Source organism: Saccoglossus kowalevskii, chromosome 15 (assembly GCF_978046115.1).
Source record: "Saccoglossus kowalevskii chromosome 15, keSacKowa6.1, whole genome shotgun sequence".
Taxonomy (NCBI): domain Eukaryota; kingdom Metazoa; phylum Hemichordata; class Enteropneusta; family Harrimaniidae; genus Saccoglossus; species Saccoglossus kowalevskii.
The window spans coordinates 28,975,889-29,002,999 of record NC_140655.1 but is presented as its reverse complement, the minus strand read 5'-3'; the positions used below and the strand labels follow the sequence as shown (position 1 = coordinate 29,002,999).

General features: G+C 39.9%; 1 protein-coding gene across 7 annotated transcripts; it reads left to right on the top strand.

Moving 5' to 3' along the window:
* The first annotated feature begins 1,951 nt into the window (after window positions 1–1,951).
* On the top strand, window positions 1,952–25,897 carry LOC100368078 (uncharacterized). Of its 7 annotated transcripts, XR_014926585.1 has the most exons (3): window positions 1,952–2,130; window positions 23,783–25,575; window positions 25,797–25,897. XR_014926585.1 is itself a non-coding variant. In XM_085490682.1 (2 exons), exon 2 carries the CDS (start codon window positions 23,797–23,799, stop codon window positions 25,090–25,092), a length of 1,296 nt encoding a protein of 431 aa, XP_085346808.1. In that variant the 5' UTR covers window positions 1,952–2,130; window positions 23,783–23,796; the 3' UTR covers window positions 25,093–25,897. The 7 variants fall into 7 exon arrangements, 6 of the variants coding, with proteins under 6 accessions (XP_085346808.1, XP_085346813.1, XP_085346812.1 ...); XM_085490682.1 differs by having other exon boundaries at window positions 23,783–25,897; XM_085490687.1 differs by having other exon boundaries at window positions 1,952–2,147; window positions 23,783–25,897.
* Window positions 25,898–27,111: the final 1,214 nt, after the last annotated feature.

The following is a 27,111-nucleotide window of genomic DNA, read 5'->3' as shown; positions in this document are numbered from 1 at the left end:
TTTATTTATTTATTTATTTATTTATTTATTTATTTATTTATTTGGCATTGTAATATGATAAACCCATCAACCTATACAATTTAACTCACCGTACTCCTATGTACATTTCACATATGCGTGCATACTATTAATTTCTTTAAATTATTCATAATCCGAGACCGTTATTAAGGGTGATTCGGACAGTTATAAAAGTTATAAAAGTTACGTAAATCTATATTTAAGTAGCACTTTTCAAACAAATTATTATGATGATTTGTGCACACTATTTAATAGTTCAAAATTCCAACGAACGACCATACTTGCGGGTCGCATTATTGTTGTGCGGCAAAAAGAATAATTAAAATTAAAGTAAAACTTAATGACTCATCTTAATCATACCCTGACTACAACTGCAAGTCTAGATTGATCATTAAAATTGGAAGGTAGAATCGTAAGTTTAATGAAATAAGTGGTTTCATTTACATTCACTTTATTTTTGAGGTTTTTCAAAAACATTTTAAAAATAAAAGAAATGAATTTCTCTGTCAAAAAATAAATAAATAAAATCCATCTCGTATCATTTTTGTCGGAACACTGCAGGTACGAACAATAAGTTGATTTCAGACTGGTTAGACGAATTGATAGTTTGGTTTGCTATCATATGAGGAACAATCTTGTCAGTAAGTTACTACAAGCTCACACGACAACAATATAAGATACAGTGATTGTTCTGTAAAAATGTCCGCTTATAGTCCCACTTTTAAAATGTGTGTTGTGAGAGTTGTATGCTATTATGAGAGGCGTTTACACAAGAAAACCAATACCACTATCGAGGTCGAACACTGCTAAGGTCAAACATTTGCCAATCGTTACATGCGTACCTCATGCGTGAACGGGCTCGGAATGACAACAAACTAAACTAAACGTTGTCATGGAACCCATATATGCTCAGCGTTCCACCAATTGCAACAGAATGCCGCGCTGATCGAAGAGCTAGCAGAACTGGCGTATACAGTCAGTGAGCTGTCGCTGCTTTACGTATAGTTGCAACATTTCACCTGTCGGTTATTTTACTAGCAGGATACGCATGGCTAGTTATGTTATTTGGAACGTGTCACGCCATGTGCAGTGTTGGCGATGGTCCATTAGTGAACGTGGGACTTCATAACCCAATACAAACGTAGTCTCCTCAGATTCACAGCCTATAGCCACCGACACACAATCGACCTAGTAACATTCTTGGCGTTATGAGCTCACTAACTTGGCCTAGAACATGGTCACTCATGGTGAAGCAATTTCAATCTTAATTATCTCGATGAGTTTTAGTTGATTTTCAAAATGTTTATTATTATCATGACCTAAAGGAGATTACGTTTCTGATGATTCATGTGTGTGTTAGTGTACAAGAATTCGTTCTTGTTTATTTTTCCCCAAAATGTTTTAGATAATAAAATCGTAGTTACTATGGGTTACGCATATTCGTGCACATCGTTATTCGGTTAAATAGAAATATCATATGATGATAAAAATGCTTCAAATCTACCAGTGTACAAATGTCGTAGAGACTGGCCTTCCCGGCATATCGGCCAAGTCATGCGTCATGCTTGGTTCGTCTCCCGGTACGTATTAGTTTATTATTGCCATAGCAACACACCTGCCGCAAGAAATGACGCATTTTGAAACAGTTGGAACTCTTAGAAACTATTGTATCGTTTATAAGTTGCCGCGGTGGTTTATTTTTTATTAGATGCCAGTGAATGTCAAGTTGAAGTCGCACGCCTAGCACTATGCAATGTTGCTGTTAGCATTCCTGAGATGCGAAGATTCTCACTATGTTGACTTCTAGTATTGATGCTAGAAGACATTTAAGTTCGTGAGTTGTTTTGTCAGGCTCCATTACTGCAGACCACTTAGCTTGGTCGTCGTTAACGTCGCCTCGTCTCGATTTACGGTTATTGAGAAGGCTAGACAGTCTGTGGAGTAATTGAGAAGGTACTACCGAAAGTGCGCCGAGGCAGAAATGTACAATAAATACAGCGAGTTAATATAAAGTGGCAACACACGTAAAGGCGTCCTGCACACAAAGTCGATTTAGCCGTGATCGGTGCAGCGGTAGATTTAATTGTGACTTATACATCCTATGTGTTCGAGGTGAGTGGATATCCAAGGTTTGTGTACATTATCATGCCTTTAAGTTATACTCTCTATTTTTTATGAGCGCATCGTCAAAGTAAGTTTGGACGGGCAAATCGCTCTCAATGATTTACTACTTTACTGCGCTACATCGGTAATAGTACTGTTACGTGCATGCACTTGCTTGCCGTATATTTTATAGTATCGCCTTGTTTGAGGTGTAGTCGTCGATCGTACAGCGAACAGGTAAACACATACGTCACCCAGATAAGTTTACATCTTTTTTACCTTCCCTGGTGTGTACGTCCCAGACTGGGTATACGCTTACGTACCAATACCTTACATGTTTGTTACTGCACGGTATTGACGCCACGGTACGGTATTTCTTTAAACATTGCTACGCTTTAATTTGTTTACTTGCTTCATATATCATAACGTTTAACGACCACCACAATCCGACCTCGAACACAACAGGAACAAATGTGTTTTATGTTGCATGGCTCCTGACCCCGACCCCGACCCGACCGAGATAAAGCCGTCCACGAAAAATGCTGTATTGTACTCTGTATCAACGCATGTTGCGAGATCAAAACGTAATGAAAACACTTAATTCGAATGATTCAGTGTTAGAGACTTATTGTACGTACGCTCCGTGAGATACAAAACTATGCCTACGCAGAGAGCACATGGCACATGTCATGGCAGTGCCACTCACTGCAGCGGCTTACTTACACACCAGTACGGTAAGAATACAAGTGTTAACTGACGCATCGCTTCTGTCCGGCAGTGCGGTGATTAAAATGGAGTTCAACAAAAATAACTATAAAAACTATTGAAAACGCGGAACCAAATACAGTAACCTATTTTGTACGTGCAATTGGATAAGCTGGCAAATTAGAAAAGTGTTCGGTATTTTGAGTTGCAAGTTTTAACACCCATCGGTGTCAAGTCTGAGAGATAATACGTCTTTCAGATGTACATTTTTACGACAAAGAAAGCAGATTTGCAGATCTGCTTGATTCATCAAACACTCTCAATATACGTGCATGCTTGTTAAGCAACGACATTTGCTTTTATAACTACTGCAGACAAAGGCACACAACCAACGTCTATAAAGCCGTTTGTCTACTGTACTTTTCACACAGCAAATGAGGACATTTGTGTTGATCTGAACAGCTTTGTCCGGATGGGCTAAATAAAGAGGCTATCATATAATACTTTGACCCACAGAGTGTAATCTTTATACTCGATTAATTAGGGAGCTGTCTGTAATGAAGTGCTCGCCAGAGAGCGCCAGACACCTGTTTGGTTGATACTCATCTCGTGCTCATAGCTCTACTAGGCATTATATTCTCTAGATTTGTACGTGTAAAATGAATTCCACTGCATATCTCCCATGAAGCTGTAGTTTAGAAGCTGATTTACACATATTTCTGTTCTATCTGGCATTAGGAAACGGGCGCATCCAACACTAACGCGATAATCAATGGTTTGAAACACCCGCAGCTAAGCTACTTAAAATGAGATTAGGGTGGAGCTGTGGGTATTTTTATATTCATACTTGTATAACTGTTCATCCTGTGAAAATGTTCTCCAAATCATCATGTAGCCTTATTCACCCATAAGCCACTGCCTATTTTTTATTTAAAAAATATTATTATTAGTCCCAGTTATTAGTTCACAGCTGTATCTGTCTGGTAACATATCTTGGGATATATGTGCACGTGCATTCGTTTCGTGGTCCGATTCAAGATGGCCAACTGGAGGTCATGTTGGCACTAAAAAATCATCTAAACGGATTTCGTTCATACTTGACACATACTGTACACATACGTGTCTTATCATGTCGAGTTATCATTATCATTATATTGCCGACTTGTGTCAGTTTGTTCGCTATTACACGACAATGACTGTGTCATGTCAATGTCTTGTTTAATGTCCTGCATTGTCGGTTATCGTTGGCACAACAACAACACGTTTCCGGTCATCGATCAGTAACAGAATATGCAATTTCTCATACTCCACACGTCATGAGTGATATTTGTGTGAAAAAAAAATATTTAGTTTTTGACTTGTCCTTTAACCAATCACACCCTGTGATATATATATATTTGAATTTACTCGTATAATTACACTGTATGTTACAAGATTTATTACACATTGCCTGCAAATCAATTTGAGCCATGTGACATTGTTTCCAGTTATTACAACCTAGATGTGCACAACAATGTGTCTCCTTGCATCAGTTCGTCACATCATGCGGAAAAACCAATATATGTAATCGAAATTGAAGTGAACTCTCATTAGTTAAGTGAACTCTACTCGACATGCAAGGTCTATCTCCCATCTTTACTACGTCATGTGAGGTTGATCTCCCATCTCTAGTACGACACGTATGGTCAATCTCCCATCTATACTATGACATGTAAGGTCGATCTCCCATCTCTACTATGACATGTGAGGTCGATCTCCCATCTCTACTAAGACATGTAAGGTCGATCTCCCATCGCTACTACGACATGTAAGGTTGATCTCCCATCTTTACTACGCCATGTAAGGTCGATCTCCCATCTTTACTAAGACATGTAAGGTCGATCTCCCATCGCTACTACGACATGTAAGGTTGATCTCCCATCTTTACTACGCCATGTAAGGTCGATCTCCCATCTTTACTATGACATGTAAGGTCGATCTCCCATCTCTACTAAGACATGTAAGGTCGATCTCCCATCTCTACTATGACATGTAAGGTTGATCTCCCATCTCTACTAAGACATGTAAGGTCGATCTCCCATCGCTACTACGACATGTAAGGTTGATCTCCCATCTTTACTACGCCATGTAAGGTCGATCTCCCATCTTTACTATGACATGTAAGGTCGATCTCCCATCTCTACTATGACATGTAAGGTCGATCTCCCATCTCAACTTCGACATGTAAGGTCGATCTCCCATCTCTACTATGACATGTAAGGTTGATCTCCCATCTCTACTACGACATGTAAGGTCGATCTCCCATCTCTACAATGACATGTAAGGTCGATCTCCCATCTCAACGTCGACATGTAAGGTTGATCTCCCATCTCTACTATGACATGTAAGGTCGATCTCCCATCTCTACTATGACATGTAAGGTCGATCTCCCATCTCAACTTCGACATGTAAGGTCGATCTCCCATCTCTACTATGACATGTAAGGTCGATCTCCCATCTCTACTATGACATGTGAGGTCGATATTTCATCTATACTACGTCATGTAAGGTTGATCTCCCATCTCTACTACGACATGTAAGGTTGATCTCCCATCTCTACTACGACATGTAAGGTCGATCTCCCATCTCTATTATGACATGTAAGGTTGATCTCCCATCTTTACTACGCCATGTAAGGTCGATCTCCCATCTCTACTACGACATGTAAGGTCGATCTCCCATCTCTATTATGACATGTAAGGTTGATCTCCCATCTCTACTACGACAAGTAAGGTTGATCTCCCATCTCTACTACGACATGTAAGGTCGATCACCCATCTCTACTATGACATGTAATTTTGATCTCCCATCTCAACTTCGACATGTAAGGTCGATCTCCCATCTCTATTATGACATGTAAGGTCGATCTCCCATCTCTACTACGACATGTAAGGTCGATCACCCATCTCTACTATGACATGTAAGGTTGATCTCCCATCTCTACTACGACATGTAAGGTCGATCACCCATCTCTACTATGACATGTAATTTTGATCTCCCATCTCAACTTCGACATGTAAGGTCGATCTCCCATCTCTATTATGACATGTAAGGTCGATCTCCCATCTCTACTACGACATGTAAGGTCGATCTCCCATCTCTACTATGACATGTAAGGTTGATCTCCCATCTCTACTACGACATGTAAGGTCGATCTCCCATCTCTACTATGACATGTAAGGTCGATCTCCCATCTCTACTACGACATGTAAGGTCGAGCACCCATCTCTACTATGACATGTAATTTTGATCTCCCATCTCAACTTCGACATGTAAGGTCGATCTCCCATCTCTACTACGACATGTAAGGTTGATCTCCCATCTCTACTATGACATGTGAGGTTGATCTCCCATCTCTACTACGACATGTAAGGTTGATCTCCCATCTCTACTATGACATGTAAGTTTGATCTCCCATCTCTACTATGACATGTAAGGTTGATCTCCCATCTCAACTTCGACATGTAAGGCCGATCTCCCATCTATAATATGACATGTAAGGTCGATCTCCCATCTATAATATGACATGTAAGGTCGATCTCCCATCTCAACTTCGACATGTACGGTCGATCTCCCATCTCTATTATGACATGTAAGGTCGATCTCCCATCTCTACTATGACATGTAAGGTCGATCTCCCATCTCTACTACGACATGTAAGGTCGATCTCCCATCTCTACTATGACATGTAAGGTCGATCTCCCATCTCTACTATGACATGTAAGGTCGATCTCCCATCTCTACTATGACATATGAGGTCGATCTCCCATCTCTACTATGACATGTAAGGTCGATCTCCCATCTCTACTATGACATGTAAGGTCGATCTCCCATCTCTACTATGACATGTAAGGTCGATCTCCCATCTCTACTACGACATGTGAGGTCGATCTTTCATCTTTACTACGTCATGTAAGGTTGATCTCCCATCTTTACTACGCCATGTAAGGTTGATCTCCCATCTTTACTACGCCATGTAAGGTTGATCTCCCATCTTTACTACGCCATGTAAGGTTGATCTCCCATCTCTACTATGACATGTAAGGTTGATCTCCCATCTCAACTTCGACATGTAAGGTCGATCTCCCATCTCTACTACGACATGTAAGGTTGATCTCCCATCTCTACTATGACATGTGAGGTTGATCTCCCATCTCTACTACGACATGTAAGGTTGATCTCCCATCTCTACTATGACATGTAAGTTTGATCTCCCATCTCTACTATGACATGTAAGGTTGATCTCCCATCTCAACTTCGACATGTAAGGCCGATCTCCCATCTATAATATGACATGTAAGGTCGATCTCCCATCTATAATATGACATGTAAGGTCGATCTCCCATCTCAACTTCGACATGTACGGTCGATCTCCCATCTCTATTATGACATGTAAGGTCGATCTCCCATCTCTACTATGACATGTAAGGTCGATCTCCCATCTCTACTACGACATGTAAGGTCGATCTCCCATCTCTACTATGACATGTAAGGTCGATCTCCCATCTCTACTATGACATGTAAGGTCGATCTCCCATCTCTACTATGACATGTGAGGTCGATCTCCCATCTCTACTATGACATGTAAGGTTGATCTCCCATCTTTACTACGCCATGTAAGGTTGATCTCCCATCTCTACTATGACATGTAAGGTTGATCTCCCATCTTTACTACGCCATGTAAGGTCGATCTCCCATCTTTACTACGCCATGTAAGGTTGATCTCCCATCTCTACTATGACATGTAAGTTTGATCTCCCATCTCTATTATGACATGTAAGGTTGATCTCCCATCTTTACTATGACATGTAAGGTTGATCTCCCATCTTTACTATGACATGTAAGGTCGATCTCCCATCTCTACTACGACATGTAAGGTTGATCTCCCATCTCTACTACAACATGTAAGATCGATCTCCCATCTTTACTACGCCATGTAAGGTTGATCTCCCATCTCTACTATGACATGTAAGTTTGATCTCCCATCTCTATTATGACATGTAAGGTCGATCTCCCATCTTTACTATGACATGTAAGGTTGATCTCCCATCTTTACTACGCCATGTAAGGTTGATCTCCCATCTTTACTACGCCATGTAAGGTCGAACTCCCATCTCTACTACGACATGTAAGGTTGATCTCCCATCTCTACTATGACATGTAAGGTTGATCTCCCATCTTTACTATGACATGTAAGGTTGATCTCCCATCTTTACTACGCCATGTAAGGTTGATCTCCCATCTCTACTATGACATGTAAGGTTGATCTCCCATCTTTACTTCGCCATGTAAGGTTGATCTCCCACCTTTACTACGCCATGTAAGGTTGATCTCCCATCTTTACTACGCCATGTAAGGTTGATCTCCCATCTTTACTATGACATGTAAGGTCGATCTCCCATCTCTACTACGACATGTAAGGTTGATCTCCCATCTCTACTAGGCCATGTAAGGTTGATCTCCCATCTTTACTACGCCATGTAAGGTCGATCTCCCATCTCTACTACGACATGTAAGGTCGATCTCCCATCTCTACTATGACATGTAAGGTTGATCTCCCATCTTTACTACGCCATGTAAGGTTGATCTCCCATCTCTACTATGACATGTAAGGTCGATCTCCAATCTCAACGTCGACATGTAAGGTCGATCTCCCATCTCTACTACGACATGTAAGGTCAATCTCCCATCTCTACTACGTCATGTAAGGTTGATCTCCCATCTTTACTACGACATGTAAGGTCGATCTCCCATCTCTACTACGACATGTAAGGTTGATCTCCCATCTCTACTACGCCATGTAAGGTTGATCTCCCATCTTTACTATGACATGTAAGGTTGATCTCCCATCTCTACTACGTCATGTAAGGTTGATCTCCCATCTTTACTACGCCATGTAAGGTCGATCTCCCATCTTTACTACGCCATGTAAGGTTGATCTCCCATCGCTACTACAACATGTAAGGTTGATCTCCCATCTTTACTACCCCATGTGAGGTTGATCTCCCATCTCTACTACGACATGTAAGGTCGATCTCCCATCTCTACTATGACATGTGAGGTCGATCTCCCATCTCTACTACGACATGTAAGGTTGATCTCCCATCTCTACTACGACATGTACGGTCGATCTCCCATCTCTATTATGACATGTGAGGTCGATCTCCCATCGCTACTACAACATGTAAGGTTGATCTCCCATCTTTACTACGCCATGTGAGGTTGATCTCCCATATCTACTACGACATGTAAGGCCGATCTCCCATCTCTACTAGGACATGTAAGGTCGATCTCCCATCTCTACTATGACATGTGAGGTCGATCTCCCATCTCTACTATGACATGTGAGGTCGATCTCCCATCTTTACTACGCCATGTAAGGTCGATTTCCCATCTCTACTACGACATGTAAGTCGATCTTCCATCTCTACTATGACATGTGATGTTTATCTCCCATCTCTACTACGCAATGTAAGGTCGATCTCCCATCTCTACTATGACATGTGAGGTCGATCTCCCATCTCTACTATGACATGTAAGGTCGATCTCCCATCTCTACTATGACATGTGAGGTCGATCTCCCATCTCTACTACGACATGTAAGGTTGATCTCCCATCTTTACTACGCCATGTAAGGTTGATCTCCCATCTTTACTACGCCATGTAAGGTCGATCGCCCATTTCTCCTATGACATGTAAGGTCGATATTCCATCTCTACTATGACATGGGAGATTGATCTCCCATCTCTACTACGCAATGTAAGGTCGATCTCCCTTCTCTGTGTAAGTCGTTCTGTGAATAATTTTAAAGAATATTCGTAAACTAGAATTGCAAGTCTCGTTGCAGAAACCAATTGCAATTGGCGTGTTTGTAGCGTAATTATTAATAATCAGTTTTAATAGCATCTAGTGGAAAGTGAGTCACATGACCTTTGTCAATACAAAATACAATTAAAACACATCAAACGAAACACTGCAATCATCTCAAACACGCACACAATGAATCAGTTGAAAGACGACACTTCCTTTCACATAATGTATGCTCTCAGTAGATTTACACGGGAATGACGATGATGAATTTGATATCATCATATTGATTGTCTGACGCCATAACAATGGTGACGTGTACAGTACATACCGAATTAATCTAGTTAATAATTAAAACAATTATGATTGAAGAAATAAGAATACAATAATCTCAAATTGGAATAGTATCTTTAGCAACATGATACCTTATGTATCACCATGGCAACAATCGCCGTGTCATAAAATTATGTTTATCTTAGATATCGAGCTTGTTTTAAAATGTAAGTCAAGTTCACATACTTCACATATAGGTCTTTCCAGGACTTTATTACATACCCTGGTACTGTTCAGGGCAGTGTGCGTCTGTTCAGCCATTTAAACGGATTCAATATAATTTTTCTATGTATAACAAAATGGAGGCCACGGATTCGTGAGAGTAAAACTGTTGTTTATACACGTCATGTGTCAGTGATTGACAGTCCACAGTAGCTACCATGTATAGAACTCGATAAATTGAATGATATTGGCCAATTATTATTGACAAGAAATTGTACTATGACAAAATGAATACACGACACGTGACTAACAACCACCCGTTAATGATGATAAATTCTTCTTTCATAATTATATCGTTTCATGATGTGATTACTCCACCAGAAGAGAATGTTATCGGGTTGTATGGACTTATTTTCTGTGGAACATTATCTTTCAAAAGATTGAGAAAATTGTGGTGTTTTTTCTCTATAGTTCCTGATTTTCTTAACACTGCGGGAGATTTTACTCCCGGGTTAAATTACAAAAGTCGAAATATGAACCGGACAATACTTGTGTTTTTAAATCTGTGGTACTTTACCATTTAAATTTGCGGATCTCCCAGTATAATTGTGACTGTAATGTACACAGTGTGAAACTAATTGCACATGTTCCGGCTTGTCCAGAGTGAATTATAACTACTTATATGGGTTCAGATCATTCCAAAGGTAACAACAGCAACAGGTTGTGTGAAAGATTTCGCTATTTCTCCGTTAAATCGATCGCCGCCAGTCAGTTGTATTAAGGGGATGATATAAGTAGTTACCAAACAGCTATAATTTTAACGGCTTAGTTCTTTTTATATGTAGTTCTTTATTTGTTTTGTTTGTAACCATGCTTTATGCACGACAAAGCGTATATTGTTGAGTTTATACTTGTGGGTCTAGCGGCGATACGTACCTAACCTGGGGACCCAGGGAAACAATTTCTATGTTGTGCTGTGTGGCAACGTGAACATCAGATTGTCCAGGTTGAGAGTAATTGTTTTGATAAACCCCGCGTGTGCTGAAATGAACAAATTAGAATAGAAATATGCAAAAGGTTTGTTTTCGAACGGGGAAACTGTCAATCTAAGTTTACAGTGTTTCTGAAATCTGTTTATTCATCTTAATTAATCAACTATCCCCTGGGTTATGTTCAAATAGGTGGGAATCATAAATTCCACTTACAGACTAATATGCCTGGGGTGAATTATTCTGGTTTTGTTATCAACAAAGAAACAAATATTTTGTGAAAAACATAAAAACAATTTAACTACTAGTAAAATACAAGTAATCTCAGATAACCCCCCTCCCCCCGCTGAAGTAATGGTCCGTCTGTTGTTGTTACGTTCTGCTCAGTGTCGATATTATCCATCGCGGTGCCTTTGATCTGTGCCGTGAGAACAGTATTTGCATCAAAGAACGGGATGGTAACTATGGTGAAATAAAACATTGACCATAGCATTGTTTTCGCTAGAGGTATTACAGACTGTATAAAAAAAAACTGGTCGGACGATTTACAGATAGATTCACGGGCTACGAGGTTTGTGGTCAGTTAGAGTTGTCGAGGTACACAGGTCTCCGACACAGGTGTTGCTGGTCGTGATGAGGAATGCAAGGTGCGTACTGGGGTCGCTGCACACATGTTATTCCATGGTCAGTGTTTCCATTTTTAGTAAACATAAACATAAACATGATCACCAGAAAACAAAATGTTATGTGCTTCGCACTTAGTAGTTTAGTTGTTGCTGTGTTGCCATGTAACTCGTCATCGCCTTGTTACAATTGCGACATCGGACGTCTTATTCCATGCTCTGTGACTTCAATCGCCAATAACATTGTAAAAAAAATTCCGGCTTGAAAAACGTTTTCATTTCTAATATATACCAGTGACTCTCTGTTATTTATATCCAGTCCCCGCACTCGAGTGGTGAAATTCTAGATGTCACTGATCCTACTTCGGCCTGTTTTATCCGAATCATTGGGTCACGTGACACACGTACATTTATATTGTAATCTGTTTTAACGACAATCATCGACACAACCTGTATGTTACTCATTGCGCATTAACCTCGTAGTAAATACATCGATAAATTAAGGAACCTTGGCATGAACGACGGTAGTTAACTTCGCTTTAAAGTTACTAAAAAAAGGGTGTTACTAACAGGTTGGTCTATATATGTTATTATTATACAATAGACTTTTGTTCATGTTCAAAACGTAAATCTATATAAATGTATAATTACCGAGTTCGCGTGTACAGTGTGACCTGACACTAGTTAATTATTCGTAACAATCGGTAGATTTGTGTTTTCACGACCAGTGTATTGTGATGATCGTTACGGTATATGGTATTCCGTAAATCGTGATTAATACGACTGGAGAAAGATATTACACCCTTCTTATCACTGGGAACTGTCAAGGGGTTCGTCGAACTCGTCCTCTTGTTTTGCAGATTCAATATCGTTTTCGATGTTCTGTTGAATACGTTTCTATCGGCCTAAATCTCCGATACTGTGGCCGGGAACTAAATATATGACGACAAGACGGATTTTATAGTGGATTGATTCTGTATCAGCTTGAATTCATATCTGTACGCTGAGCACGACGATATCGTAGGTGTATAGTGTGTCTACAGCAGTAAAAACAAACTATGCAAACTCAAGTCGGTTTGAAATGTGCTCAATCACTTTTCTTTTACGACACAATCTCCGCATACACAATCAGTATTTACCTTTATTCAAGACATATCAATTCGCGACATGACTCGGAACAATATTTACTAAAAAGAAAAACAAGCTTGTTAGAAGCTCCTAAGCACTGTAGATAAAGGCTTCAACGCTGATCCCCGACGCGATATGTGTCATCACTATCAGCTCTATCGCTGCAACGCTGCAATGTAATATACCTTGTAACTACTAAGTAAATATTCCGATCAGTCTTGACAGATCCATATCAAGTTCACAAGTTCATGGCTACTGTGCGTGAATTGGGTGCAACAGGTGGTATGTAAGGGTCGTTTGTTTCTTGTGTCACGTTGTCTAACTACAGATAATATGCAAATGTATACATATCACGTAACCCTACCCTATCTAATTGTGCCATGACTAACTCTACTGAAATTAAGAATAACTCTAATGAAATTTATATCGACTAAAATACAAATATTAGTTGTATTATATTGATAATATAATGCAGTGTATGCGTGGGGATGTATGTTCAAACTTCAAGCTGCATTTAATCAAAGCAAAATATAATTTCTCAAAATAAATTTCCATATTACAACTTATTTATTTGAACACACCCGCTCTATATACACACAACTAAATCGCTGCAATGAAAGAACACACATAATTGTAACTATGACAACTGCATCCAGTCATACGCATTAGGTTCAATATATATAAATATATGAATGTGTTTAAAAATAAGGGTTAATGTGATCAATGCACACACCGAGTAAATATCAATAAAGTGTATAATTATCTCTTTGCTAGTCGGTTTCAATAACAAACTTATAATTGTTTTAAAATTAATGCGTGAGTGAGTACGGCGGAAACACATGAATCGATAGAAGAATTTAAGAATTCAATATAGCCGAAATCAATGTCTCCATATACAACGTCTCTACTTAATGTGTCGGATATATGCTCTCTGTGTACCCTGCGTGATCGCCACTCGCGTCTCTAAATGGTTTGTAAAGGTGGCGCACACAATGGCAATGCGTAATGGTCGTCTACAGAGATTGAAGGCGAGTCGGGTGTTATATGCCAGTGTTTGAATACGGGTAGAGAATAAAGATCTCTTATGATGAGAGCAGACAGACGATATGCACTATGATGGGCGTAGTAATAGTTAACATTGTTGGAAACAGACTTGTCAGTTATTTTTATCGATATCTATTTGACGTGCCTGAATAGTTGACTTCATTTCATACCCGGTGCATGTACAGTGAGACAATCATGACATGCAGTGTGTTGAGTGCTAGGCAAATAGAACAAGTATTCATCTCATCGTGTGAGTTGTTTTTTGAGCGGCAGTTTTCTTTTCTTTTGACAAAAACAGAAATAATCCATGAGCGCGCGATGACCAGGAACAAATTATTTATATTGTTGGCCTTAGATAAGATAGGATCGGCGGGCGACGTGATCTGCGAGCAGTACTTGTATTATAGCAACATTCATTATTCGTTAGTTACACAAAACAGCACGTACGATGAAAACAGCATATTGATTCCCGATTCTGACAGTTTTTTTCATTTTCATCGATTTCTTTTCAAATGATAACATGGCACAAGATTAATGGGCTCCCATGGCAACACACATATATTGACGCCTTGTTAATATCGTAAAAAAAATAACAACCTGTTTGCGTGATGTCAGTCATATTACTGTTCAATTGTATTCAATGTTAGTGCTACTCGGGCATACGAATTGATGTATTCTCGACAATAACGTAACTACTTGTAGATACAAATACATTGTCGACAACATATTTCGTGCTGAGACTACAGATTTGTCGAGATAGTTTAAAGGTTGACCATTAAAAATATGACAGGCAATAGTAGAAAAACTAGAAATACTTTTTTCACTTAGTTTTGAGGTAAATTGACATTGCTCCATTTTTTGTGTTTCCCTCTATCAAGTTTTTTAATAATATTTTATCTTCATGGTGATAATGATGATGACTTCGCCGTTGTTGTTGTTATTGTTTTGTTGTCAGTCATGTGTCGAAAAGAAAAAAAATCAACATTATATTATGCAGCTTTTTCAAAACATAATTTAATTTTGGTTTTCCCCGCCTTTTGCAAACTTTGGTGGTTTTGTGTCGATCTCTTCAATAACACGAACACTATTTTCAGAAATGTGTAGAAACAGAAGGGGACAAAACGCGTCACCTACTAAATAATTAACGTGGTCTCAAGTGTCTGCTTCATCTATGGCGGCATTCATCGAATCATATGTTGTTTCACGTTATTGCTCGTTCATGGTAAACATAGGTATCACTTTTTACGCAAGTTTCGTCCCAGCGCGCATTTCTGTTTTTATTTACCAACATGACCGATCGCCGCACCCGGCTAATGGTTTCTATGTTTCTGTGTACAAAACAGACTTATGGTAGTCTTTCACGAAGTGGGCATGGCTTCTTGACGTGTCAGCCAGTCGCCAGGGCAACGGCGCCATTTTAAATAGTTGTTAAACAAACGAATACGTCACGCTTTCCCACACGCCTCTTGGCCTATAGCATGCGAACCCCGCAATTGTAACATATCCGTATAGTAAATAGCAGTACTACTCGGCTGCGCTGGATATACGGTCGGGACGACTATCAAGCTATAGTGAACGTCTATTTAAAATGTAATACAACTTGATAGGTTGAAACCTGTTCAAGACCAAAGCAGTGTGTGCCTCTATTTATTTGTTTCGAATCAAGATACACAGGTGAGTCGATGCACGGATACCGTTAATACGATAGCATACACACATTATCGTGTCAAGTAGCCGGGAGGAAAACAACATGTTGCGTTACTGGGAAAACACTAAAATGTAAAAAAACTTAAAAACCGAAATTTTGAGAAATCGGCGAAATTGTTCCCCTTGTTCAACGACTATATTTTGAGGTTGTACCTTACTCGGGACAATTGAATTGCTAATTTTAATTTATTTAACTGAATATTCCAATTACGGTTTTATTTACTAGTTGACAGATTGGAGTGCTCGTCGTCGATTAGGCAAGTTGCCGCGGTGTTCAATCTAACAGGGTCAATTCAGTCACACTGGTTGTTAATACACGGTAAAAACACTTAAACTTAGACGCGTCTAATTGACATTAAAACGAGCACACGTCGTATTATTTTCCATTTTAGACTGTGCGTTTATTCCATTTATTAAGTAAATATTTGCATTCATCGAGTTTGCTCGATCGTTTCGGAATCGTTTATTGACTGCCAACATACGCAAATATATTTCAAATTTCATGCGCTGTATGTCCGTGTATGTATCTACTTCGATCGAAGCAATTCCCTGGCGTGGAAGTGCTGCAATACGGGTAACTATGACGACCAGATTGTTATAATAATTAGATTATACCGCAGACAGCATAACCGAATATAATACTATCTGACATCCGCCTTAAATTGTCATGGACACGTACGCGGAGTATTTGTATAATATACTACAACCCACTTTTCCAACAAATCGGCTTCGGAAAATCAGTCTTGTTTAAATGTTTTGCAGGAAATAATTTCTAGGTTATTAAATAACTACGCATAGACAGCTGTAGAATATTACATAGTCATGTCGTACGTGTATCCGGTCGTATCTCCGTTTGGGCCAGGGAAATATCCTACATTCACTGTCGAGGTCAGTTCATTTAGCGCACAATACGAGCCGCGAGCGGTAATTCACCAACGTCTCATCCGGCAAGTGTCGTCAGCGTATTCACACATTTGAACTGCTACTCATGACAAATATGCCCAAGTCATTCGTCATATTAGGAGCAGCGGTTACTCACCCTCTATAGTGTTTGTCACATTGAATGTTCTTACCAAGTAAGTGATTATATTAATGAAAGACACCTGGTGTAAAGAGACTTTAACTTACGCTTGGACTAGAACTCTTCAATGGTGTTCCTTTCACTGCGCACAACTGTGCGTATGACGACCCCGCTGTGCGACTTTACAGTGACTAATAACGAACCTTTGCTTTTGAGTTCATCCAAGTGATATACGTTGAGATAGTCCATAGTTAAAAAATACAATGCAGGAAACCAATGTCGCATTTGACGGGAGTTTTCACAATCCTTGGTGAATGTTTTAGAACACGTGTGGAGACAATATTTACAATCACTGTAATAACATATAATTACGTTTGAATGTGGGGGGTGTGTGTTCCATGTGTTATCGCCATGCAAAGTAACGAGCGGGCTTCCCACAAGTTTAGCTAATTCGTTTCCCCGCGCTGGAGGAATATACCAGTTCAAATATACGAGCCATACTGCGGACAAATATACATCATCCCGCATAATTTGAGTTGGATTTAATTAAACAAGTAACGCAAGGTAAATTATTGTGTGTATTTATACAGAGCCGTCCATGCACCATACACAAGGCTACCTGTCTCATAACTTATTCTGATTGGAGACGTTTACGCTTCCTCGCCCTTTACCTTACACATTCGTCAGATTTGTGACAATTCAATGTCGAAATCACAATCCCCGTTCCACCACACAACAGCTGAATAGCATTTCATGGTTGTTTGCTGTGCTTGCAACTCTGACCGAGTTCTACGCCATTATTTCATTCATGGCGTAGTTTTCAAGTTGTTTTCGAGACCATCGGAAATGTACTCCATACTAGTAGTGCTTTAGCTTGTTTACAATAATGACAAATCGCGGCACGTAGTTGAGCATAAATCACATATACATGATTGGTCAGCATTAATAACAACATTTATGGCCTAGGGTAGTGTTATTGAAACCACGTACCCATACCAAGCAGAGTAGAGGCATTAAAACACGGCCAGAGACGTCTTTTGTAATGTGGCCCCCACTTCAAAGGATGGGTCTATGGCCTTAGAGGACAAGATACGATTTTACTTCATTGCCATTGTCATACAAAAACAAACAATGGATTTTCCAAAACAGCCCTCGGACATGTAAATAAACACACATATAAAGTTTTCCATTTGGATTTTTGCAATTACACTGTGTAACAGAATTCGCAATTATTGAACACTGAATCAGTTCAACTTGTCGTTTAATTTATGCACGAGTCAGGGTATGTAATAGATCACGTGATAATAGAACGTGAAAGTTAAAAAGACCTGATCGAAACTCTCTCTGTCGCTAATTATAGCAAGACGTGTTAGAGTATGTTTACCGCAATTACAAGAACTGGTCGTTGCCCCCAGAATGACGTTTGGGGTATCGTTGATTTGTGACAACGGAAAGTGTATATTCTCTGGTTATTATAAATCCATTTCGTGATCTTAAATAAAATCGACATAGTTTAAAACTGGAACATGCCGTAGATAACAAAATGCGACTGTCGCTTATCGGGGAATAGACATGTTCGAACATTGTACATCTCGACCATGAATGGAGCGTAATTAAGGTTTAGCAAAGCGGAAACTAAGTGAATCACATATGATATAGTGGCATGATTACGCTTAATGGAGCGCGGATACCCATCTGTTCATAGCGTAAACAGAATAGGATAGGTTGAACCTAGTTTTACGCTAAACAGTATACCTTATTTGTGAACACTTGATGATATGTGTCGGTAAGAGATTTGTAATTTGGTTGGACATCATATTTATAAGTGCGTCGTTTTTGTGTCTATGGTTACACGGAAATTACATTTCATCTTTATTGCGTTAAAATGTTACGAATCGAGTGCTCCGATGTTTTACATTTGTCCGGGGAGTGTATTTTATCGTGATTTGTCTGTTGACGGTTTGTTTACTCATACTGCCGATATCACCTAGTACCCTAATTGGTGTCAATGAATCGTGTGGATTTTGTAACTTTTAATCGAGCAGCAGTAGACTGTTTTATTGTCTTCGAGATAGGTGGCACATTGTCCCAACTCTCACGCAATTCACGCGGCTTTCTGGGGGTAAACACACGTGATCGGAAATAACTATTTTCAAACCACATTCCGTGCTCTCGAATACGTTATTTGTTATCGCAATGCATGATGGTGGTGTTTTGGTGAATGTGAATATAACATCAGCTCGAGTCTGGATATGTCATATCATAAAGAATATTATTGGTAATATATACTGACGTCATCGTTAGTATATATTACAAATGACACATGGACAGTCTCGTAATTAATTGGATCTTTATGATTTGCTGGGATAACACGTAATAATCAATAACTAATAATCAATAATTTAGCCCTGCATTATTAGTATATCAATATATTAATGAGTGATATAGTGACCAATCGTCGAATTTCCTAATTACAACTACAATGGTAGTTTAGCAGGATTCTACTGCAAGCTGAACGAATTGAAAATATAAACAAACAGTAAGCGCGGTGAATGTGACTGTTTACGCTCACGCATAGGCCGTCGCTGTGGCGTCATTTCCTTACATTTTTGCCAACCAGAATGTGAACGTCGGATAACAAATGTCGCTAGCTCGCGATCTACTATGACCACCCTGCCATTAAATTGTTTTCTTAACAGAGAATTCAAAACATACATATATGGAGAGAGAGACAGAGAGCGGGAGCAGCAGCGAACAACACCGATATTTATTCTTCGAATGCAAATGAGTGGTTCTTGCGACCAAGTCACTGCGCACGCGCACGCTCGCAAATACTTCAACAAGTGCAACGACCTTATACCACAGCAAGTTGATCAGGTTTTGCAATTTCAGGCATACATTGATATGTATATAGGAGTTTTGAGACATGAAGAAATTGCTGTTTCATTACTCCGTACTAAGTAAGATTTATCGAAACATGGACGTACTAAGTTTTAGTACGCCCATGATCTGAACTACAGTGAGTAATACGTAATTCAGTGACCCGCCCCTCCAACTGAACGTGGTCATCGTCCTTTGACAATCCCGCCACATGCTACTTTAGAACACTCATTTTCATCATCTTTGAACACAGAATAACAGGGGTTTGAAAGCAAATTCGGTAAACAATCCATGATTCACCCTAAAATAGACAAATATTCAATGAAATAGTTACTTATTTGCAAAACAGACTTCAACGGTGATTGGAATTAGAAAAAAAATATTTGTTTGTGTATCAATTGTGTTCAAAATAATTAAAATAATCTGAATTTAAGAGTTACGTTCCAGCTACGTTAAGAACAATGCTTTGCTTATATTGGCGGTTCTAAAAAGTTCAACATTTTTTAACGAGTCCATGATCACCACGAGTATCCACACAGCTGTGTTGTTCCGTCACTACACAACACAACAATGCATGATAACACGATTGCGCCAACTCCCCCTCTCCCTACGGTGTAATACACTAAATATACAGTCAGAGGCCGAAATGGACATTGTGCAATGACCTATTTCGCACAGGCGCCTACTCGGTTCATATTACAGACTGCCCGTATATTTTAGAATGTTTTAATCGGCTCTGTGTGGGGGTCCATATTCCGGTGGGGGTCTGTTTTAAAGAGTTTCGGTAATGAAGTATGCAAGTTCAATTGACCCCGGGCAGCCTATGGTCCAATATATCACTGAGACATGATAAATTAGTTACATTTACGTCACGAGACGCCATTACTGCGAAGATATCAGGCTAGCGAACACGTCATTTTTATAAACAGCGGGTACGTATGCAATTATCTTTATCGTTGCAGAAAATGCGGACTCGGTAACGTGTATACGTGGTGCTGTCGATGACATAGACGCGCCGTTGACTTTGATGTTTGTTTCCATCTGGTACAAGTAACATGTCGTGATATTCTCTTTCCAACATCGAAGATTGACGCGAATTGTGAAATCATTGGAGCTCGTCGACGCGTGCCGAATGCAGCTTGGCGCAAATGGCAAATGTCTAACAGGACACGTTTTCCTGGACGATCTCCGCTAATGGTTGTGCCGCATGGTATGATTACGTGCACTGACAATCCACGCTGCAACGTGGCTATCACACTCCTCAGACTTCTATAGCAGTCTGAGCACAATCCAGTGTAATTAATCATATATCTGTTGTTGTTTTTCTCGTTGATCGTTCAGTACACAACACAACATGGAATACACGATTCGTGAGTTTCTGGTGATATTCTCTTCGATGTCGGCATGCCGGGTGAATATCAACCTCATATCGTGTTGGTGACGTACTTCGACCATTATAACACAGATCCTTGAAACCCGCAATGATTTAGGAGCGTACACTCTATGGTTTCACACATGGTTTTAGCTAATTGTTTCTGCCGGGTATTACATGGTGAACCAACGTTTCTGCTGGGTTATTTAGTGTTTGGTTAATGTTTCTTGATATTTAAGGTGGTTTACTGCGACTGGGTTAATAAGGTGGACCAATAACTGCTGGGTTATTTAGTGTTTGGTTAGTGTTTCTGGATATTTAATGTGGTTTACTGCGACTGGGTTAATAGGATGGACCAATAACTGCTGGGTTATTTAGGTGGATAAGCGTTTCTGCTGGGTTGACGCTGAGTTATTTAAGGCAGAACAATGTTTCTGATGGGTATCTTAGAATGGACCATTTTGTTTTCTGTCTTATTTATGAGATACGTGTATTGTGCCAATAACGTACCTATCAAATACAATTATCATGATTGGGTAACCAACTTACCGTTCATGGTACGTATATTATGTAACCAAAGCATCGATCAGATACGTGTATTGTATAACAACGTGCTAATCAGATACGTGCACTGTCACTGTACATCAACGTACAGATCTGATACACCTACTGTTCAACGAATGTCTGATTAGATACTCGTATTTTTTCACCAAAGTACCAAGCAGGTTATGTCTTGTATTATCAACGTATGGATTGGGTACCTGTACTGTGTCACCACAGAACGGATCAGATCCGTGTATCGTGTAACCAATGTCCTGATCAGATACGTGCATCGTGGCACCAAATTGCGCCCAGATGCACGTACTGTTACACGAACCGAGGTCCTTCCTTCGTGCAAGAATAGATTTGATACTAGTATAAGTAACTGAAGTCTGATCAGATACGTGTAATGTATAATATAGTATACGTGACGTACGTATTACATGTATTGTGTAACCAGGGTACGCAAATGTAACAGTAGACGAGTGACTACTTAAAATAACTGAAAGTTTTCCGATCAGATATTTGTATTGTTACATTGACGTACCAATCGTATATGTGTATTGTGTTACCAAAGCATCGATCAGCTACGTGTATTATGTTACCATGCTACCTATCAGATACGTGTATCGTGTAACAAAAGTACAAAAATGTAACAGTAGACGAGAAGTAACCCGAAATAACTGGAAGTTTTCCGATCAAATATTTGTATTGTTACATCGACGTACCAATCTGATACATGTATCGATCAGATACATGTATTATATAATCATGCTACCGATCAGATACGTGTATCGTGTAACAAAAGTACGTAAAAAGTATCAGTAGACGAGTATCCATTCAAAAGTTTCACCAGTAACGTACATTGGTTCTCAGTGGGTGAACTCTCATAATAATGCGAATAATGCATAGCTCACACCGTATTGTGCAGTAATTGTGTTTCATAAGCAGTCACGTCGGATTTATTTATTCCAATCATGTCTTTTTTGAATCTGAATAAATCACTGTTCACTGACGCGGACATCGAGTGTAATCATCCACACTGATCTCCTGATAATGTGATTATACCGGGTGTTGTATCAAAAGGGGCGACACGCTTCAAAGCATTATTTTTTGGTACTCATTTCGAGTTGACACGAAACTCGAATTATCTCTCTTCCGAACTGAATATGGATATTAAATTGCTCGATTGTTTGTTTGTGGACAGATTGGTATAATAATATTAGGTTGATTGGAATATGATCTTTCACTTTGTTACAATGCGACAACAAAGTGTCCTGCTTAACAAGTGAGCAGAAACATCTATATACCTAAATATGTCATTCGTTGATTCGACTAATATTTGCGTAAAATGTTCAACTCAATTAAATATAGTTACATTTGATTTAGTTGTGTAGTCGCAGCAATGTGTCGACGGAATCACCATGCTCAAACGTCGGGGAATTGGTCTGATACAAGAATTATTTTTGTAGTGCGTTGTTCCATCAGGTTCTATCGTTTTATTGCCATTGTGGAATGTAGTGAGTTAGCCAAGTAAAAAAAAAAATAGTGCAATCTTTACGACTACTCACGTGTTGTATAAGCTTACTAATATATTGCATGTAATGGACATAATCGCGCATGCGCAGTAAAGTTGGAATTTGAACCGTAAACATTCTGCCTGGAGTATCTTATGTTATTACGTACGGTTTTATTGATGTACTGATAGACATGGTAGAATACCCCGGCATCCTTCACTCTACCATGGAGTGCTCTCACTGGCGCTGAGATAGAGGGGCTATTACGTCATCACATAGGCACTGCGATCGTTGAACAAATATAAACCTGTAAACGAAGCGATATTGAAGTGTAGTCTGGCGACACGCCGGTATTTAGTAGAACGTACAGCTAAAAAATCATAAACCTCGCATTAACACATATATTGATGATGAACGACTGGCGACAGTACTGCGGTTAGATACAATTTAAATTATTACTTAGTTTATAACTCAGATTATTTAAGTTATCAGGCAGTTCGCTTGGTGTATTTTATACAACCTACAACATTCCAGAAGCCATTGCGTAAGAAACGGCGGCGCAAGTCAACGCGACGCAAGGCAACGCGAGGCGACGCAACGCAATGCAACGCGACGCGACGCAACGCGGCGTTCTGTACATTTCGATGAGTAATTTAAATGTGGATACTGTATAACACGTGATTGTGACGGCTAGGGTGAATATGACTGGCTGTACTATAACTCTATTGCCAATGATAATGAGATGAGTCTTTTTCGTTTCAAAAATCTTGATTTGTATCTATTTTTAATTGCAGACCACGTTGACTAAATGACTGCGATTGCCAAAGCATCCGACATGCCGTCCATACTGTCACTGCGCAAGTCACGTCTGTATCAGACGTCGACAGAGAAGCTGGAAAACATGCAGCACATGAGCAGGGCAATTCGCCATCGCGCCGAATTTTTGAACAAGCAGGAGAAAGCTCATCTGCGCATGCGCACAAAGCAGATCGAGTCGAATGAGTACGCGGTGATGGGAAGTGTCTACCGCCTCAGAGACTACATGAAAATTGACCTGATCGATATGCACAAGTCAAAAAAGAAAATCCAGCGAAGTGTCACGGAATTTGAACAGTCTTTGAAAGAAGGGACGAACCTTCCCGTCTTCAAGTCGGAATACGAACGACTTAGGAAAAAGCAAAGGCGACTTGAGAAACTAGAGGTTGACTTACGAGGGCCGAATTCATACAGTCTCGCCAAAGATTTGAATTCGCAATTAAAACTAGTTAATCTTACGTATAGTTACGATACTGAAAATAAGAAAGTACACGGCTTCAATTTACCGCCTATCGATGCAAACCCGAACACCACCACGACAGAAGAGGCACCTTTATCGGATGCTGAGAAGATCGCCCAAGACGAGAATGAGAAGGAACAGCAACAAAAAGAGGAAGAAGAAAAAAAGGAAAGCGAAAGACTGCTGCAAGAAAAACGACAGTCACCTCTACGGAGATTATCGAAAAAACTCGACAATAATAACAATATTTTGTTGCCAACAAACCCGGCGTATCGCCAATTGATGCAGATCAAAAAGGAGCAAGAAGAGGAAGCCGAACGATTAAAGCTGTTGGAAGAGGCCGAGATTGAGAAAAAGCGTAAAGAGGAGGCAGCGAAACCACTCCCGCCTCTTAGAGAAACGCTCTTCGCCGACATGAATCTGAAGATGCCGAAGAAGTTTGTGAGAAGTAGAAGTCCTGTTAGTGGGTCCCTGTTGCGACGTAAGTTACACGCCGAGCGCCGTATAAAGAATATGAAAGTGCAGTCGCGATCAGACGTGGACAGAAAACTTAGCAATTCGATCACTTCTTTAAATAAGATGGCGTCTGTGTCGTCGTCCGGTGAACAAAACACTAAAACCTCTCCCAGAGGGTCAGATTATGGCGACAACTCGTCAACGGTAGCCGCGAGCGAAGCAGGGAGCAAATTGACGAGGAGGAAGCACAGGAGATCGGAGGGTGGACTCATACTTCCGCCGATCAAAGTAGACATTAGCATGCTTAAAGAAATAAAAGAACATCGTATACGTCACAAAAAAGAGTCAACTGGTCTCCCCCACCTACCATAAAATGAGTATGAGACCGGACATTACGAAAGCCGTATTATTTCAGTCCCAACAAGCAGGTCGCCCCCAACGACGGATTTTATAAATATAGATTTAGCACCGCAGGGCATTAATATTTTTGAACTGAGCTGTTCTCCCCGTTTTATTCATTCATATAGAAACATTTCAAACAATTGTATTTTATATTTAAAACGCTTTAGCATATTTCCCGCCGATTTAAGTTTAAAATGTCCAGCGTTATTTCCAACGTTCAGTATTTAAAGGGGTATTTTCGATTGATTAGCTTGTGTGACTGCTCATAACTGTTTCTGGGAAATAAAGTGAAAGCGCATATACATTACGAGAATCGGTGTTTTGCGTAGCACGCCATGTTCGATATGTGGGACAGCCCCGTCCATTTAAGGATTCGGCCACCGCTAGTTTAAACGGTGTAAAAACGTGAACGATATTAACAACGATATTCTCGCACGCAAATTCCCTGTATAGGTGTCCATATATTTTGCCGAATTGAAGTTATTTTCGTTGAAGTTAGTTTCAACTGTTATGAGTTGTGTTATGTTCGAAAATATACAAGGTACGGTGTGTTTTAATTTTATGCATTTTAAGCGAGAGGGTCGTCACCTGCGCACGCGCGGGAATTGAGTCCCAAGCGATGATAACAAAACGCTAAAAACGCAAAGGCTCATGGCCATCAGACGCATGCGCAGGTGACGACTCCCCCCGCTTTAAGAGATGGGTTAGCAGGTTACGCCTGCAGACAGTGTAATATATATCGTAAGAAAATAACATAGTAAATAATATAACCTCATTATTATACATCTTTTCCTTCCAAGGATACATTATGGGAATGCCGAAATTCAAAATGTTTAGACAGAATCAGCGAACTTCTTTGTGTGCAGTCCGGTCAAACTCTGGTCGCAGCCATGTTTGATTTTATTATTAGAGGACGCTTAAGCGCGTAATCATTCCATATTTGGAATTCGCATTTCCTAATATGGCAGGATGAAAATACCCCGTAAAATACTGCAAAATTACGGCACGCTGTTACACTTATGGCGTTACGGTGACAAATCAGTGTAAACATGTACTGCGTGTGACTTGAACCGATGCTTGCGTACGGCATTCAATCGTCTGTTACACGTCGCGGCACCTCTTCCGCTCGGCCATCTGACACCCCGAAATGGATGCTAACAATGTAATAACCGAGCTTATTACGCGCAGAGAGCATGAAACTCGTCCAGGGCGACCCCTTCATGCTACCTGTATATAATAAACTCGGTTATTATGCATCCTTTTGGTGTCCAAGGCGAAGACGTGTCGTAGCGTGAAGCGCGCGATTAGGTGCCGTACGCGAGCGTTGGTTCAAGTCACGCACGCGGTGCACGTGCATGTTTACTTTCAGTCAACATAGTATTTCCCTTGGCGTGTATTCGGTATTTATTAGCAGTTTTACTTCCTATGTTGGCAGCTATTATAAGAATATATTGTATATATGGTGCTTAGAAGTGGGTTAACATAATAGGCGATTTTCCGTTCAACTGCGAGTTGCGTGAAAGACGCGCGCCAAATGTCTACCGCAAAATAGAACGATTTGATTTTGAACTTAAAAGGCCGATCTTCGACAGGGGAATATTGCATTTAAATACCGTTACTTCATCGAAATTGAACGTCATCAAATGTCTACAGCACATTATCAAGCATGGAAATATCCCCCAAAATAATTTCGCGTTTGTCGAATCCCACGCGATGTCTGTCGCCACTACGACGCTATGACCTTTGTTTGTCATGTTTTTACGTTCGATTTCACGCATAACGCGGGATCTCGCAATATACAGCAAATGGTCTATTGATATTACAGAAAGTACTATTTCACTGTGACGTCATTTGTTTACAGTTTTGGCAACTATAATGCGAAATCCTGATAACAAACGTTGCTTATTAATCAGCTATAGATTGTGATCTGATATGACAAAGTTGCCCATAAGTTGTTTGTTTTTAACATGAACACATACATGTATATTT